At 35.9% G+C, this 15,795-nt stretch overlaps 1 protein-coding gene across 2 annotated transcripts in view; it reads left to right on the forward strand.

Annotated features, from left to right (window-relative positions):
- The window catches only part of IFTAP (intraflagellar transport associated protein), a 56,937-nt gene that overhangs the window by 23,461 nt on the left and 17,681 nt on the right, over window positions 1-15,795 (forward strand). Inside the window, exons 1-4 of one of the 2 annotated variants that reach the window (XM_016123249.2) lie at window positions 966-2,585; window positions 11,812-11,969; window positions 13,719-13,790; window positions 15,182-15,248. In XM_016123249.2, the coding sequence (XP_015978735.2) occupies window positions 2,573-2,585; window positions 11,812-11,969; window positions 13,719-13,790; window positions 15,182-15,248 (310 nt within the window). In that variant the 5' untranslated portion in view covers window positions 966-2,572. Of the gene's footprint in view, window positions 1-965; window positions 2,586-11,811; window positions 11,970-13,718; window positions 13,791-15,181; window positions 15,249-15,795 lie in introns of those variants that run through there. The other variant, XM_016123247.2, reaches the window with a different exon arrangement.

Below are 15,795 nucleotides of genomic sequence, written 5' to 3' on the forward strand. Positions count from 1 at the left end.
CTCTCTCTCTCTCTCTCTCTCTTTCTGGTTTTGCTGCAAAGAATAAAAGAAAAAGAAAAAAGTTCATGGTTTTATATCGATCACAAAGTCAGTGGCTATCTGTATGTGACTTCTTTATCACAACATAACATCAAATATCACATAGAACACTGAAAGAGAGAAAAAGGATTGAATGAAGCAAACTAATTTATAGCGTAGTCCTCTGCAAGAAACAGCATCAGCAGCATTAACCTGTTCTTTCTCTTTGGGGGAACATCTGCAAACTGTAATTAAGCAATTTTCATTTGTTTCTCTGTTTCTTTTGTCATCACTAAATCACTACACTTAGGGAACAAATTGACAAATTATGAAACACAGAAAAATGCTGGTTCAGTTGCAGAAGGAAATTTCCTTTCTCAAATTATGATGGATTTTGAGCTGATGGAGCCATTTTGCTTTAGATGTATTAGCATAAATCTTCAGCTGCAGTTGTTACAATTCATGTTTATTCTACACATGAATATTTGGTCCACATATAATTTGTTTTCTGTGCTGTGGTTAGGTGTAATTGGATAAGGAAAGAAAATGTATTTAAGTATTTACATTTTGAATTATAATCATTAAATTTATTTTTGGCTACATTTTTAATGTGCAGCATTTTGTTGTAATAAATATCTTTTTGAGTGTGTTTTCTCAGTGAAGTAAGATATTATTGAGTTTTAAAATTTGGTTTATGTAGATAAAAGCATCTTTTTTTGATTATTTCTTTTCGACACACATATATATAATACAGTATATTTTATATTTACATATAAATCAGAGAGGTGAACTTAGGCAAATGGAAGTTTGAACTTTTACAAAGCAGAAACAGAGAACTATATAGTAGCCAAATAAACTTTTAAAATGGTCACTATTGACCTTTAAGTAGCTGATTTAAATAATATCATGTACACATTTGTTTTGTATGCATTTCTCTTTAACTGGTGACATTATTTTCACTCATTGTAAATGTATCATTATACTTGATGGAAAAGAGTAAATTACTCGACTTGAAACTGAAATGGTCATAAAACTGCATCCAGTGATTCAGTTGAATGGGCATGTATTCAAATCTGGATGGTTTTAGCGAAATGTTCTTTGAGCCGTAGAACAATAATATTTTCTTTGAAACGGTCAGCTGAACACAAAGGATGCAAACAGGAAACTTCATCTTGACCAGACTCATATCTTGCTTATATGAAAATCAAACTGCTATCTGTCTAGTATGAGACTTTAGGTGTTTTTTTTTTTTATTCGTTTGGTTTTTTCTCCCCTGCTTGGATTCATTCTAGATGAGATAGATTTAAGTGACACCAGTTAGCTCACACTTCTTGCACACTATTGCTCTCTTAGCACAGGCAGGAATCATTTAACCATTTTCATGTGTTTTCCGTATTTAGCCTCCCTTTGCATTAGATTTTATAGTGTTTGAATTACTGATTAGTAAAATAGACTCGTGAATCAAGTACCATAGTTTATTTTTTACCCCCTTCTCCATAAATTATGTTTTGCGTGACTTGTAGCCAATCATCTAAGTTCTGGGTATTGCATTTGGTCCCTAATTACAGCGTCAATCCAGTTCTTTTTGCTAATGTTGAGATCATTTCAATATTGACCATGTGCCTGTTATATTGAGCTACAATCTGGGAATACAAGATGCAGATGACAGGGCCCCCACTCTGATATGTCATTCTTATTTATTTCTTTGTACATCTGTTCCAAATGCTCTAGATGTGAAGGCACAATAGCAATCTATATGTTTATAGACTGGATAGAGGTCGATTGGTGAGTTGACACTAACTACTCTTTGCATAGCGCTGATAATGCAATATCCAGAATATTGCCTTTGGTTTTGGGGTCTCGGTTTTAGATTCAATAAACATTATTTATGAATTAAGAAAAGAGCAATCAGAATGATTAAAACAGTGGAATTTTTAAACAGTTTTTTCTTTTCTTTTTTTTTCTTACTCCAACCTTTTTTTTTTTTTTCATCCTGAGGGACGGGCTGGAGTGCCCTGAAAAGATGAGAGAATGTGAAAAACATGTACCATTTAAGTCTGCTCTAGCATCACCCTAATGCTGCCTGCCAGTGTATGCGTCCTGGATTATTAGAATTTTGTGAGGAAGAGGTTATTCTATCTCGTAAAGTTTAGAAACTTCTAAGAAGCATATATTTGTAAAGAAGATGGAAAACATTTATTCTTACGTTCTTCAACCCATGTGAGTAAAAGAGCTCGTCTTAAGCAGATGCGTCTTCATGCAGGCAGGCAGAAGGGCATGATTTCAGGATGAAGGGACATTTTTTCGGTTGATGGAATTTAGCTTTATGAAGTGTTTTGTATATTGCACTTATATTTTTCATTTTGTTGTGGGCAGGACCAGTGTAATGGAAAGGGTACTATTCTAGTTTGAGATTCGGAAGAGCTAGTGCAGGCACTTATTAATTCTGAGACTGCAGGCCTGCAGCTTACTCTCTCCGCATCTGTAAATCAAGGATCATTCTGCCTGCTCGGTATGTCTCACATGGCTGTGGTGAAGATCAGATGAAATATACATGAAGGTGTTTGGTAAGTTTTAAAGATTTATCCAAGTATAAAATGTTATGATTATGGAGACTATTTATGATTTAAAAGAGGGACATCGGGGTTATACATTAAGGAAATCTTGAATCTAGAACATAAAAATGTAAAATACTATCTACAATGCTACTTGTCCATACCATATTCCTTGAAGTTAAAACCAACTATGTGTATAGATATAGTATAGTGTCTATGTGTAGTGTATATAGTATAGTGTAAGACTATACAGCTCAGGGTATAATCCTACACTGGCCTCTGGTGGGTGGACTACGTAGTATGTTTACACGTGACCTTCAGGCAAAGGTACTTACGTGCTTTGACGAACATAAGATGCGCTTCTTTTTTTATTTTCAAAATTTAGATCGTACCTCATGGAATCTTTACTTGGGACTCTTACCTTAAGTATATGTAAAGATCACCTGGGAGGGAAATCCTGGGGACCAAGCCCCCAATTTTGATTTCATAGTTTTAGTGTGCTACTCAGGAACCTTGACTCTCAAACCAGCTTTGAGAAATACACCCTAAATGAGATCAAGGAGAGTATGGAGAATGCATGAATTCTCCCAAATGCTGTGATTTTGTATATATTGCATTTTTCCAGAAAGAAGGACCATAACTTTAATGAAATTCTCCACAGTCTCCATCCAAAGATTAAACAACAATTATTTTATTTTAAATATAAATTTTAATTTGATGTCATCATTTTATATTATTTAAAAGGCATTTTGACAGTGAAAAAGTGTGGTAGTTTACAAGAATAATTTTACCGTGATCTTGCTAATCTCTGATACAGAGGCTAGAATATATTAGTTTATTTTAGGGTGGGCTTTAGTTCAGCGTGCATTCTGTTCCAAGTCTGAAGGATTATCGTGCATGTGTCTATAGGCCAAAGTTGACCCATCACAGGGAAATCTCCTTGCCACTTCTGTTGTTGCTGGAACTGAGTTCTTTGTGAGCATTTTTCCATTAGCAAGTGTACTGGCAAGAGACACGGGAGACCACATGGGCTGTGTAGACATCTTATTGAAGTAGTTCTAGGATTTGTCCCTCCAATGATTTTGTTGCTTATGATAACTTTTCTGCTGTGTATTTCATATGAGAAGGGACTTGGTAAGTTAAAAAAATTTACTCAAGTGTAAAATTTTATGATTAGAGTAACTATGATTTAAAAGAGGGACATATACAATTAAATATTAAAGGAGTCTCGAGTCTAAAATATAAAAAATGTAAATGTAAACAATTATGTTTTTTTTCAACATTTCCAAGAAAAACTTTTAAAAAGGAGAGGGATGCATGTAGGTATTCCCTGTAGATTGAGGATTAGAATAAAATGCTTTTTACTTCTAAAAATAGGAGGACTTTTTTTTTTTGTCATGGTAGGAAAATTAGAAAATACAGAGAGGCACAAATACACATACACGAACACACACAGCAAAAAGAAAAACATGTTCTTTCTATAGGAGTAGAATTTTAGCTACTCTATGGCCACTCAGAATAATGATTACATTTCCCAGTCTCCTTTGCAGATAGGTTTAGCCATTTGACTGAGCCTGTGCCAGTAAGAAGTGAGGAGAACTGATTTGTGTAACTTCTGGGTCATATTTTGAAGAAACATACCCTAGACTCTTTTTATTCTTTTCCCCCTGGCTGGAAGTAGGCAATCATTGAGCAACTCCTTAGACCCAGGAATGGAAGCCATGTGCTAAAGATGGCGGAGCACTCCATCAGCCTAGATCCCTGGATCACCCGATGGAACAGAGCCTGCCCACGTGCCTTGAACTGTTACATGAGAGAGGAAAAAATTCTTGTTTTAGCTGTATTATTTTGGTGCTTCCATGACGGAGTAGCTTAAGCCATGTCTTCACTAAGGAAAGGGGAATAGATGTGTACTCTTTCTTCTTTTTCTTTATCCTCTTGCTTGGAGCAAGGGTATGGTGGTGCATCATTCTAAGGCCTGCAGAGAAGGGTGGTGGTGCCTTAGCGATGGCAGAGCAGAAAAATAGAAGGGGCATGGGTTTTAGGATGACCGCAGAGCAGAACAACCATATTAGCCCTGAATTATTTAGTCTGTACCCTTCTATGAGAGAGAAATAACCTTCCATCGTATTTAAACTATTGTTACTTTGGGTGTCTGTTTCATGTAAGCAAACGTATATCCAATTAATTAATTAATAATACCACAATCCTGAGTCTTAGAGATAAACTAAGGGTATATAGATCCTTTCTGAACTTTTCTGTTGATTAATTTGTATATATGTATACAATTATTAGTTAAGAACATGGGACTTGGTGACAACCAGGATTTGAATCTGAGCTCTACTACTTCCCCACTTGTGGTCTTAGGAAACTTTTATTGAAAATCTCTGAGCTTCAGTTTTGTTATTTGTAAGATGGTATAATAACTTTCATTTCATAGATTTGTTATTAGTATTAAATAATTATATGTGTATATATGAACATATACACAAATACTTATGTTTATTTATATTAACAGTACCTGAATTGCAGTAAAGGCTTAACCTAAAGTTTCATTCACTTGTATATTCAGCAAATTTATTATATTATCTTAAGTGGGACCATGCTATACATATTCTTTGTATCTTACTTTTTCACATATCAATTATGAACATCTTCCCATGTTAATAAATATGGTTATTTTAACAGTATTTTTAATGACTGCATTATATTTATTTGTGTGGATATGCCATAATTTATTTAACCATCCTCTTTTTGTTGGACACTTATTTCCAATTTTTGGCTACTATAAGTGATGCTATATCTCACATCTTCATTCATTCCAGAAATGTTTATTAAACACCTACTATGTGCCAGTATTGCTCACATAAGAGAACAAAAGAGACAGAGATCATTACCTTCAGGGAATTGCATCTTAGAAGGGGGAGGCAGACAGCAAACAATAAATGTTAATACAAACAATAAGCGTAATACATAAGAAAAATATTTTTGTTAGAGGAAAATAATTGCTTTGGGAAAGAAAAAAATATAGAACAGAGCCTTTGTGCTAGTAGGGGGTATGTAGGGATGCAGTTCTATGTAGGGTGATCTGGGTGGCCTGGGGAAGGTAAAATTTGAATGAGATTTGGAAGGAAGTGAGGGAGTTCAGTTTGCAATACTTTAGGGAAAAGCATTTGAGATCAAGTGAACGATCAAGGCAGAGATGTGCTGACGGCAGCAGCCTGGTTGAGGAATAATGAGGCAGCAAGTGTGACCAGAGTGTCATGAGCATGGATGAGAAGAATGAGAACTGAGGTCAGAGGGTATGGAAGTGGGGACAGATAAGGTATGGATAGCCTTGTAGGTCCTTGTAATGTCTTTAGCCTTATTTATCTGTTTGTTTACCCATTCATTAATTCATTCATTCTAGTAGCTGCATCTTTTCACTCTTTTTATTTATGGCCTTTGAGTAAATTTTTACACATGGAAATGCTGGTTTAAAGATAAGCAAAAATTTAAGGCTTTGATTAAGTAAACATTTCCGAGGGAGTAGATTAGACATTTTGGCTTTATAGTGAAATCTTTACCCACATACTTAATTATTTGTTTTGGAAAAATTCTTAGACATGGAAATGCTGGCTGAGAGATATAAAAGATTATGCTTTTGCATGAGTAAAAGTTTTAAGGGAATTGATTATGTTTCTTCTAGGCAGAGGTCATGTCTCACAACTTTCTTAACTCCTCATCTTCTAGCCTGGCCTGGTGTTAAACACACAGTGTGCTCACTAGTTGGAGGGTTGCATTCTAGTCTTAATTGTTACATGTCCTTTGCAGTGGAAAATGAACATTTTCTTTTTCACAAACTATGAGCAAATTCCTGACCAAGAGGTCCCTATTCTCCTAAGGTTTATATTTTATTGTAAAGAGATGGACAATGAGCAATGAAGAAAGGTAATTTCCAATGATGTCAGATAAATTTGATCTATATAATAGAGAGTGGACTGATTCTAAGCCTATGACCACATGAGGAGAGAAGATTGTATCAGAGAGTTGTAGCTTCAATTAATATGTGCATTTCTCCCATTGTTTGGGTGTGGAAGGAAGCCGAAACTCTGTTTTGATTTTATAATGTTATGGTACCACGTGGAATATTAGAATCAAGGGGGTACAAAATGTGGAAACAATCTGAATATCCATTAACTGCTGAATGGAAAAACAAAATGTGGTCTATCCATATAATGGATTAGTTCTTGACAAAGAAGTAAAATTCTAAAACATGCTACAACATGGATGAACCTCAAAGATGTTATGCCAAGTAAAAAAAAGTCTGGCACAAAAGACCACATATGATGCAATTTTCCCTTTGTAGGAGACTTGTGATGTTCGCCTGTTGAAACTGTAGCTGTGTTTCAAAGCCCGGCTCAGATGCCTCGTTCCTGTGTGAAGCCTATTGTGATTCTCCCAAACGAATTGTGATTTTACCATTCTCTAACATTGTGCCTTTCCCCCCTTACATCGTCTGCCATGGTTGGGTTCTGTTTTGGTGGTTTGCATACCTGGCTTAACTTCCTCGTTTGTAAATTCTGTAAAGCCAGGACTGGGTCTTACCTATTTTTGTCACTCTGCATGTCGCAGTTGATGCCAGATTATAACTTTTGGATTGAATGAATTGCATAACTCAACTACCACTCAGATTTTTTTCCTGTAAGTAAACTTTTCGGCAACTTTACAATCTTTACATTTTCCCTCTGTGAGTGCCTAACACTGGACATTTAAAAAAAATTCAACTTACTACTACGTGTCCCTCATCTTGGGCTTTTGACACACGTTTTTCAGGGCCAGAGTTGTGCATTCATTTCTTGGCAGTTTGAGAGCTATGACTGTGACTAATGAGTCAATTATCACCCAGCCTCAGGGAAAGCACAATTATTCCCGACTTGCCAGGCTGAGGTAATCCTCTCCTCCCTGTACCCTTTCAATGAAGAACATAAAACAGTTGGAATTCAGAGCACTGCAAAGGGAATTTAGACAAAACATTTGTCTGCTGAATTTAGCTTCTTTGGATTTATTTTGATTTATGATTGATTGGTTTTTAAATTGCTTATTTAATCCTAACGACTATCGCTCCAGGGGAGGCCAGATACCAGGTAGCATGTGATCAAGAAGCAGTTGAGGGAAGTAGTTTGGCTGGACAAATCAAGAGCAATTATTATTGTCCAGAGAAGCATTGCTGTAGGCTAGGAGTATAATGTGAAAATCGCCCTCTGACTTTCAAAGTACCCAACCTTGTTATAAGCATGATTGCTTATCCCCTATTCTCTTTGCAGAAGGCTTTTTACAGCTGCCCAGTGTTGCACAGAATTTTCCCCCAATGATTTTTTTTCATTCCTTCTAGCAACATATTTAATATCTGTAGGATTGAGAACATGCCCTTGTTTTATATTACTATTGAACCACGGTGCAGAAGAACAGACACTCAGAGGCTGCTGACAGAATTTGCTTGTGAATTCTGATGCTGGTGGTGTTGATCTGTGAAAACTCTCCCGCAAGTGTGGTGATGCTTCTCAGCACGTGGCCACTGGTCTGGCTTTTGTGTGGAAAAACTTGAATTTTTAAAAAGTTCATTTCAAAATAGACTTCAATGAAATTGATCACTTTCATCTGGAAAATGGATAATCAATATGTGATTAGTATCTAATGTATTGTGGTATCAGTGGTTTCAACCTTTTCAACCTTTTTCTTTGGCCTGAAATTAGACACTCTAGGTACAGCTGGTGGCCTCGTAAGGGTGATCTGTTGGAAGCTTGTCTGTTAGGTATCAAAAGAAAATTGAAATTCCATTGCTTCAGAATAATGAAACCTTTAAAAACCTTTAGAAAATAACCTTTGTCTCATCTGTGTTGAAGTTTTGACTCAGAAATGCCCAGAGAAACACTCTTTCAGGTCTCAGTAACTTATTTGTTCTCCGAAATGTTGCTGTTACATTTCTAAAATGTATTATGTCTGACACTTATTTCAAAGCAGGAAACATTAGGGATAAGATGAAAGAGTGGAAAAGGACTCTTATGAAAAACAGAAGAAGATGAGATGAACACTTGGGTGTCACGTTTGGATTGTCACCAGGATAAATCCTTCACCAGATTCTGGCTCTCTAATCAGGCTTTATGCCACTTCAGATTCTGAGTCGTGCCAACATCTGCCATTTTGACACCATCATATTGAAAAAGAACTTTTTTTCCTATCTCATTCTACCAAGAGGTTTATTATTTGTCATGTTTTTTTTTTTTTTTTTTTTTTTTTTTTTTTTTTTTAAATAATGAAAGCCTTACAAGAAGCACTTCTGGGACTTTGGAGTAATAGAGTATGTATTCTTGAGAAACTACTTTTAAGGTTTAGGAAGGAGCCTTAAACTATAAGTTCAATTGGAGTGAGCACAAACAAGTTCTCTTCTTAATCTTCTGGTATTCACAAAACGAAAGCTTTATGTTTATGAAATGAAGAAATTTTAAAAGAGTGAATAAGAAATTTTATTAGATCTGACACCCCTGCAGTAGTTCAACATCGGCATCCAAAGCTGGCACTTAATTGTATTTTGCTCTTTCTTTCAAAAGAGTTTCATCTGGTTATCTGTCAAATAACCTGGTTGTTTGATTGGAAATGGTAAAGGAACACACTGTGTGATCATGAGAACAAATAGAACTTGTTTGTCCCAGACATCACTGTGCTTTTCAAATATTTAAGTCAATAGGCTATTATAGTAGTGTTGTGCTGGGTGGGTACATAGCAATTGCTTAGGAATAACTAGATTTAGGTTATGCCAGACTTAAAGGATAAGCAGGGAGAACCGAAAAGATGCCATCTCATGTCAGAACAGCTCACTGAGGAGTGGCAGGTAGTAGCCACAGGAAGTCTTGCTTCGAGCTTCGATGAAGTTTGAGGAACTCTTCCATTCCTCAGATAACTCCTGCTGCCCAGCATTTTCAGGTCCATCTTGCTCCACCCTGCTACCACTGCTCATCTTTGCCCTAGGAGTGATTTAGGACATCTCCGCGGCTGTACAAGAGGAAGCAGCAGTCAGGGAGAATAAGTCCTAAGACTATTTCTTTCTCATTCATCTGGTCTTTTATAGTGCTCGTTACCGCAGCAATATTCTTAGCAACCCTTCCATTACCTTACTTACTCAGCCTCCTCCCACTTCTACCCCTCAGCCTTTCCGCCCAAAAGTTTCTAGGGATTTGTTGAAGCCAAGGGCAAGGGGTCACTTCTCCCAGTTGTAGCTAGTTAGGAGTCATGGGTGCTGGTACAGGAGGCAGTAGAGAAAACTGGCTTAAATTTGTGTTATTTACTAATATGAGCTTTTAAAAGACAAAGCGATAAATTCCACATTTGTGTTTTCCCTCTATGGCTTATTGAGCTAATAATGTACTATAGACTAGGTTATCTTACTTCTGCTCCCCAACAGTATTTCTGTGTTAATGTCCTTTAGACATGCCTCCAAGTTTTAATTATACCAATGATGGGTATTCAGAAGCAAACACAGGATTCCGACTGAACTTGCACCAGGCTGTGATGATTAACAACAGGAATCTCACTGATTTTGATGCCGTGCAATTAACAGCTGAAGAACAAACATGGCCATCTTGCTGGGTTAGGCTGTGTCACGACCCTTCCAGTGAGCTACCTGCCTAAGGATCTCAGGGATTAAACAATCCCTGTGTCTCTGGAACCTTCTCATGGTAGAGCATTATAAGGGGATGAAACAGTGATCCCCAACCTGACAATGCCTGGATTTCTGCCACTTCGCCTCTTTTGAATCCTTTAGCACTATCCTAGTGATTAATGGCACCGATTTCTGTATTTGCTAATGTCAGTTGCGGTAAGCAAGTCTTAGTTTTAGAATCTACTATGTGCTTTTTGTTCTTTTTGTACTATTGTAAACTTTTCTCCTTTGTCTCCTTTCTGGGATTTTTTCCACTTCATTTTTAGATTCTCTAAGGACCCTTTCTCTTCATCTGTTATATTATGCTAAGTGACATAGCATGGTGGTTAGGAGCATGGGTTCTTAGTCAGAAGACTCTGGCTTCAAATCCCCACTCTGCTGTTTACCAGGTATATGACTTTTAACAAATTACTTAATCTCATTTGGCCTTGGTTTCCTCATCTGTAATTGGGGATACTAATAGTACTTTCCTTTAGGGTTGTGAGGCTTAAGTGAGATTTATGAGATGCTCATAAGTATCATCAGACATTCAGTATATGTTAGCCCTTATTATTATTTTTAGTATTACTACTAATATTAAAATAATTTTATGACTTAAACCATTATCCCAGATATTTACCTGTAATTGTTATCTCTCTTCCATATTTTAGCTTACATTTGCAGCCTTCTTCTGAGCATTTCTCATTTCTTCTGGTACCTCAAATGCAACATGGCCAAAACTTAATTCGTTATCTCACATCAGAATTTATCCCCACATTTTTGTTAATGGTATCATGATATCATAATTTTCTGTCTCCTAATTTAAGATTAATCTTAGACTCTTCCCTTATCCTAAGGAGACAATCATGAATGTGCACAGGTTTAGTACAAAGTGTTCGTTGTTTATAATTTTAAATAGTTGAGAATAAGAGATTGGTTAAATAAATCATGTTACATTTATACAATGAAATTCTCTATAACTATGAAAATTACACAGAAGAATATTCAATAAAATGGAAAGAAATATTGCTGTCAAGTTGAATTATAATATGTACGATAAAAATTTATTTGATTTTTAGAAGTAGGTAGATGTATAGATAAAAGATGAGACACAGCCACTGAAAAATTTTGTTACGGTTTCTCTGTCTTGTAGGATTATGAGTAATTTTCAAATTTAATTTTTTTGTCTTGTACATTTTCTAAAATCATCCATATATTGCTTCCATATCAGGAAAATTCCCATCAAATTTGGAAAAGAAAATGAGATAGGTACATGCAAATATTGGGCTTTACTGACCTCTTAACAATGGCTGAGGACAATGCTGGGTACATAGTTAGCACTTAATAAATATTTTTTTGTATAGTAACTAAAATAGTGTTACCGTTCTTGCATTTTCAGAAATATCTTAGTAAAATTGAGTCCTTAATGCCTCAAGCATTCAGTTTGCAAGTTTCTTTGAAAAATCTAATTTGTTTGGAAGGAAGATTCTTGATAAACACAAAATAAACTAGACTAGGTGAGGCGAATGGTTTCTAATATTATGTAACTTATCATTTCAGAGGATAATGTGACCAAAAGAGGAGCCTTCGGATTCAGTTCTTCAGAAAACATATTTACTTCCATTCAGTTTGCTCACGAAAATGAGCCAAATGATCACCATCTTAGAAATCAAGCTGTCTTTCTTCGTACTGCACCACAGTGTTCAGAGGAGGAGCAGGTAATACCACAGCACACGTAAACGGACAATCTGAGAGAAAAAAAATTCTTCACGAATTGAAAAAAAAAAAAGAAAGAGTCCATAAGAACAAAAGAAACTTGGATGGTTATTGGATCAATAACTCAGACTCCAAATTCTAGAAAGAGTGCTGTTGGGATACTTTATTGAAAATCATTATTACATTTCATGATTTCAGCAGCTAACACTTGGTTATCCCTGATATTTATTAAAAACTTTTTAAGAATCTGCCACCCACAGATTCTTCTTGAAATTAATTATGTATTTTAACTTGTCGTCTATTTGGGACAAAAGAGTTCCTTTTAAATTTCTCCGCGTAAAATGAGAGTTTCTTTTCCCTGTTGTGGATTCATCTGTTTTGAATTTAAAGTAGAAGCTGTTATTTTTTCCCTCCAAGATTTAGTCAATAAGCATTGTATGCTCTCTCCCTAATCTTCAAGACTTAATAATAGACTATAGTCAAATTCTCCTTAGCTATGGCAAACTATTAAAACATGGAAATGGAAGCTGTTTTATATTTCAAGCCACTTGAATTTTCTGGTTTCTGCTTTATCATGGCTTTCCTGTGACTGTGGACAGAATTATATTTGGGATTGTGGTTTTATAGAGGAGAACAAAAATCTTTATATTGGAAATGTGTTTATATATCGCAGAGCCTGTATATGTAGAGAGATGCTTGTAGGATAAGAACTTTTTTCTCTAGAGGAATCACTGTCTATTGGCAATCTTTAGCAATTGGAATAGTATTATCTATTGAGTCTTTGACCAAAATGTGAGAAGTAAAGAATTGTTCAATGGCTTTGTATTCTAATTTGAAAAGGTTGTATTAGGATTCTCAGATTTGTCCTTAAAAGTGATGCAGGACCAGGCGAATTTCCCCTGAGTGGGCCAGGACTAAGAGGGGATTCTTTGAACGCAAGAAAGAATCCAGATGCCATCCAGAGTTAGAGTCAAAAGGAAAGTTTATTAGAGAAGGGAAAAGGCAAAGGCAAGAGAAAAAGCCCCGAGTGTCAGGAAATCCCATTTATATATTATTCTTAGTTTCTGCGAATCACAGTTTAAAGACTTTGTTACGCATTTTCTTCGATATGGGTATGCAGTGAGAAAAAATAAGTATATAGCGTGAAAAGGTAAAAATATGTAGCGTGAAAGGCCTGCCAGCAATACCCAGCCTTTGATCCATGAGTTCCCCAAGATTTTTGCCATAGGGAATGAATGATTTTATTTTGTGTAGGATTAAAGACTCTGTTTCCCCTGCACAATATGGGGAAATGGTTTGTTAGCAATCCCAGCAGAAATCGTCCTTTGTTCTGTAGGTTTCCATGTGGTTTAGCCGTAGGGCTGATCAGCATATTGCAGCCTCGGAATATAGCTTGATTTAACATTTAGTTCTCTTGCTTCCTCCCTAACATTAAACGATTCATTGGAATGGGATAGGAGGTACAGTAATGAAGTGGGCAGTTTTGATTTTACATATGAAAAACCTGAGGTTAAATCATCTAGTTAGGCTGTATACACTGTGGATGAATTTAGAGGACAGAAGTGGAAGCCAACCCTTGGAAACCTGTCCTCGACTCCTGATATGATTTAGCGAATCTGGTTCATCATGCATAGCCAATCCACAAAAACTGAAAGGAGAGTTTTACCATCTGAAAGGCTACAAGATGATTGGCTCCTTTATTTTTGGTTGTTTCATTTTACTCCTCAATATGTCCTCATTGTTTTTTTCAGATACTTATAGATGAAGGCGAAAAAGTTGGCAGTTCCTTGCAAGGTGATCTGAATTGGGCAGGAAAAGTAAAGGTAAGGCATGAGTCATTTTTCTTCCATGGCAAAACAAACAAACAAACAAACAAGCAAACAAACAACCCCTAAAAACATAAAAACAAAAAACTGTAGGACTCATTGGCTATCTCATACAAGTTGGAGAATTCAGTAGATTTTGTCCTCATACTTTTTTTTAAGTTGGTGTTTGAGTATCTTAAACCATCCATGGTTAGCCACGTTCTGCATCTTTTTTCATTGAAACTTAATAAATGGATGAGATACTTTGATAGAGAAACATAACTGTAGTCCCCATTAGCATATACCATTAAGAGAAATGACAATATAACAGATTCTCACATTTTAGTATCGAAACCAGCTTATGAAAGATAAATTTTTGCTGTCACTTGGATGCTAAGAAATAACTGCAGTTATGTACTTACAAGCCATAGAAGCTGCCATTTTTAATTCCTATGTAAGAAACAGGGTCTGGCAAATAGAGCTGAAGGAAGAAAGACAGTAGCTTGTCTATTGAATTCCAATTATGAGGTCTAAATTTGCAATTTTAAGGTATTTTGTTATGTACATGTTTTAGGTCATAAGCATAAAAGGCATTTTGACATTATACCTTTACTTGATCTCCTTAGAGCCAGTAGTGAAATCATTTTCTTATTTACACTCTTTGATATTCACCTGAGATGAATTAATTCGTGTCTGAAATGTTATCATTTTGTTAATCTAAAATGTCTCATTGTCAGCTTGCAGTAGAAAACAGTGTCCCACACGGGATAGTTTTTCATTGAAATGTTGCTCTTGTATCTGTAAAGGTCATTTGCTCTGCTTTTTACCTTTTAAGTAATTTCCAGTTTTATTTGCTCGAAAGAGAGAACACTTGATTTTTTTGGCCTGCTCACCTCTCTTGTGATTTACCTGAGGCAGGAAGATTTAGTTTTGAATGAACCTTTCTCTCTTACTTCTTTAGTTTTTTTCTCTCTGGCTTTTCATAGCTTACTGCCATGATAATAGGCAGACCCACCACCATCATTAGCAAGAAACAAAAGCAATAAAACACAATAACAACAAAAGCAGAGGCACTGTTTTGGACTGTCTTGGTGGTGGTGTCTCTCCTGGGTTGGAATCTGGAACAAAGTCTCTTTTCAAAAACTCCCCAAATAGTTTCTTCCCTTTCAGTGTAGAGATCTTACTTTGGTACCTAAAAAATCCAGGCCAACTTCCAAATTTACTGCTTCTTTCAGATTTCTCTGGGAAAGCAAAGTGAACACAGAGACCGTTAGCTGGTACTCGAAAGTTAATGAGAAAATTGGGTTCAGTTGCTCACTTGAATTTTGTGGAAATGGATGCATTGATTCTTAATTGTATTTTTTTGTTTCTGTCTAATAAGCATAAAAATGATGTTAATATCTTTCTAGGTAGACAATTTCCTAGAACTAGAAGATTTGGACGTGGATGAAGAGATTAAGCTCCAAATGAGCAAGGGTATGACTTCTGTTTCCTCTCAGTACTGCTTAACCTCTTTCTAGAAGCTACCAATGAGACTTCAGCCTGTTTTTCTTTTAATCATCTTTTTTTTTTTTTGGCAATCCTACCTCCATTTTTCCTGAGATAGAGAAAACTGGAGTCTTGTTCTTTTTCAGTAACAGAGATTTCAGCTTGTTAAAAGTTGTGAAGTGTTACATCTTAAATGGAATAAAGATCTCCCCGCCTCCCTGCCTCCACCAATTTGCTGTATGATTGATATTTGGATAATTGTCTTAAGTAAAGTCATTTAAGTCAAACTTTTATTTCTTAGAAGTGGCATGTTGTAAATTGAGGTTAATTTTGAGTGATACATAAAACATCATTTGATCGTAAGAATCACAAAAATTCGGAATCTTTGCTTTTATAACTATTTATGAAATATGTAAATCAAACATTTAAGACTAAAGACGGACATGGTTCCATAGTGTAGTAGTTAGCACATCTGCTTTACATGCAGAAAGTCCTGGGTTCACACCCCAGTGGAGCCACAGGCCATGGTCTATGG

Source organism: Rousettus aegyptiacus, unplaced genomic scaffold, assembly GCF_014176215.1.
Source record: "Rousettus aegyptiacus isolate mRouAeg1 unplaced genomic scaffold, mRouAeg1.p scaffold_m13_p_5, whole genome shotgun sequence".
NCBI classification, from domain to species: domain Eukaryota; kingdom Metazoa; phylum Chordata; class Mammalia; order Chiroptera; family Pteropodidae; genus Rousettus; species Rousettus aegyptiacus.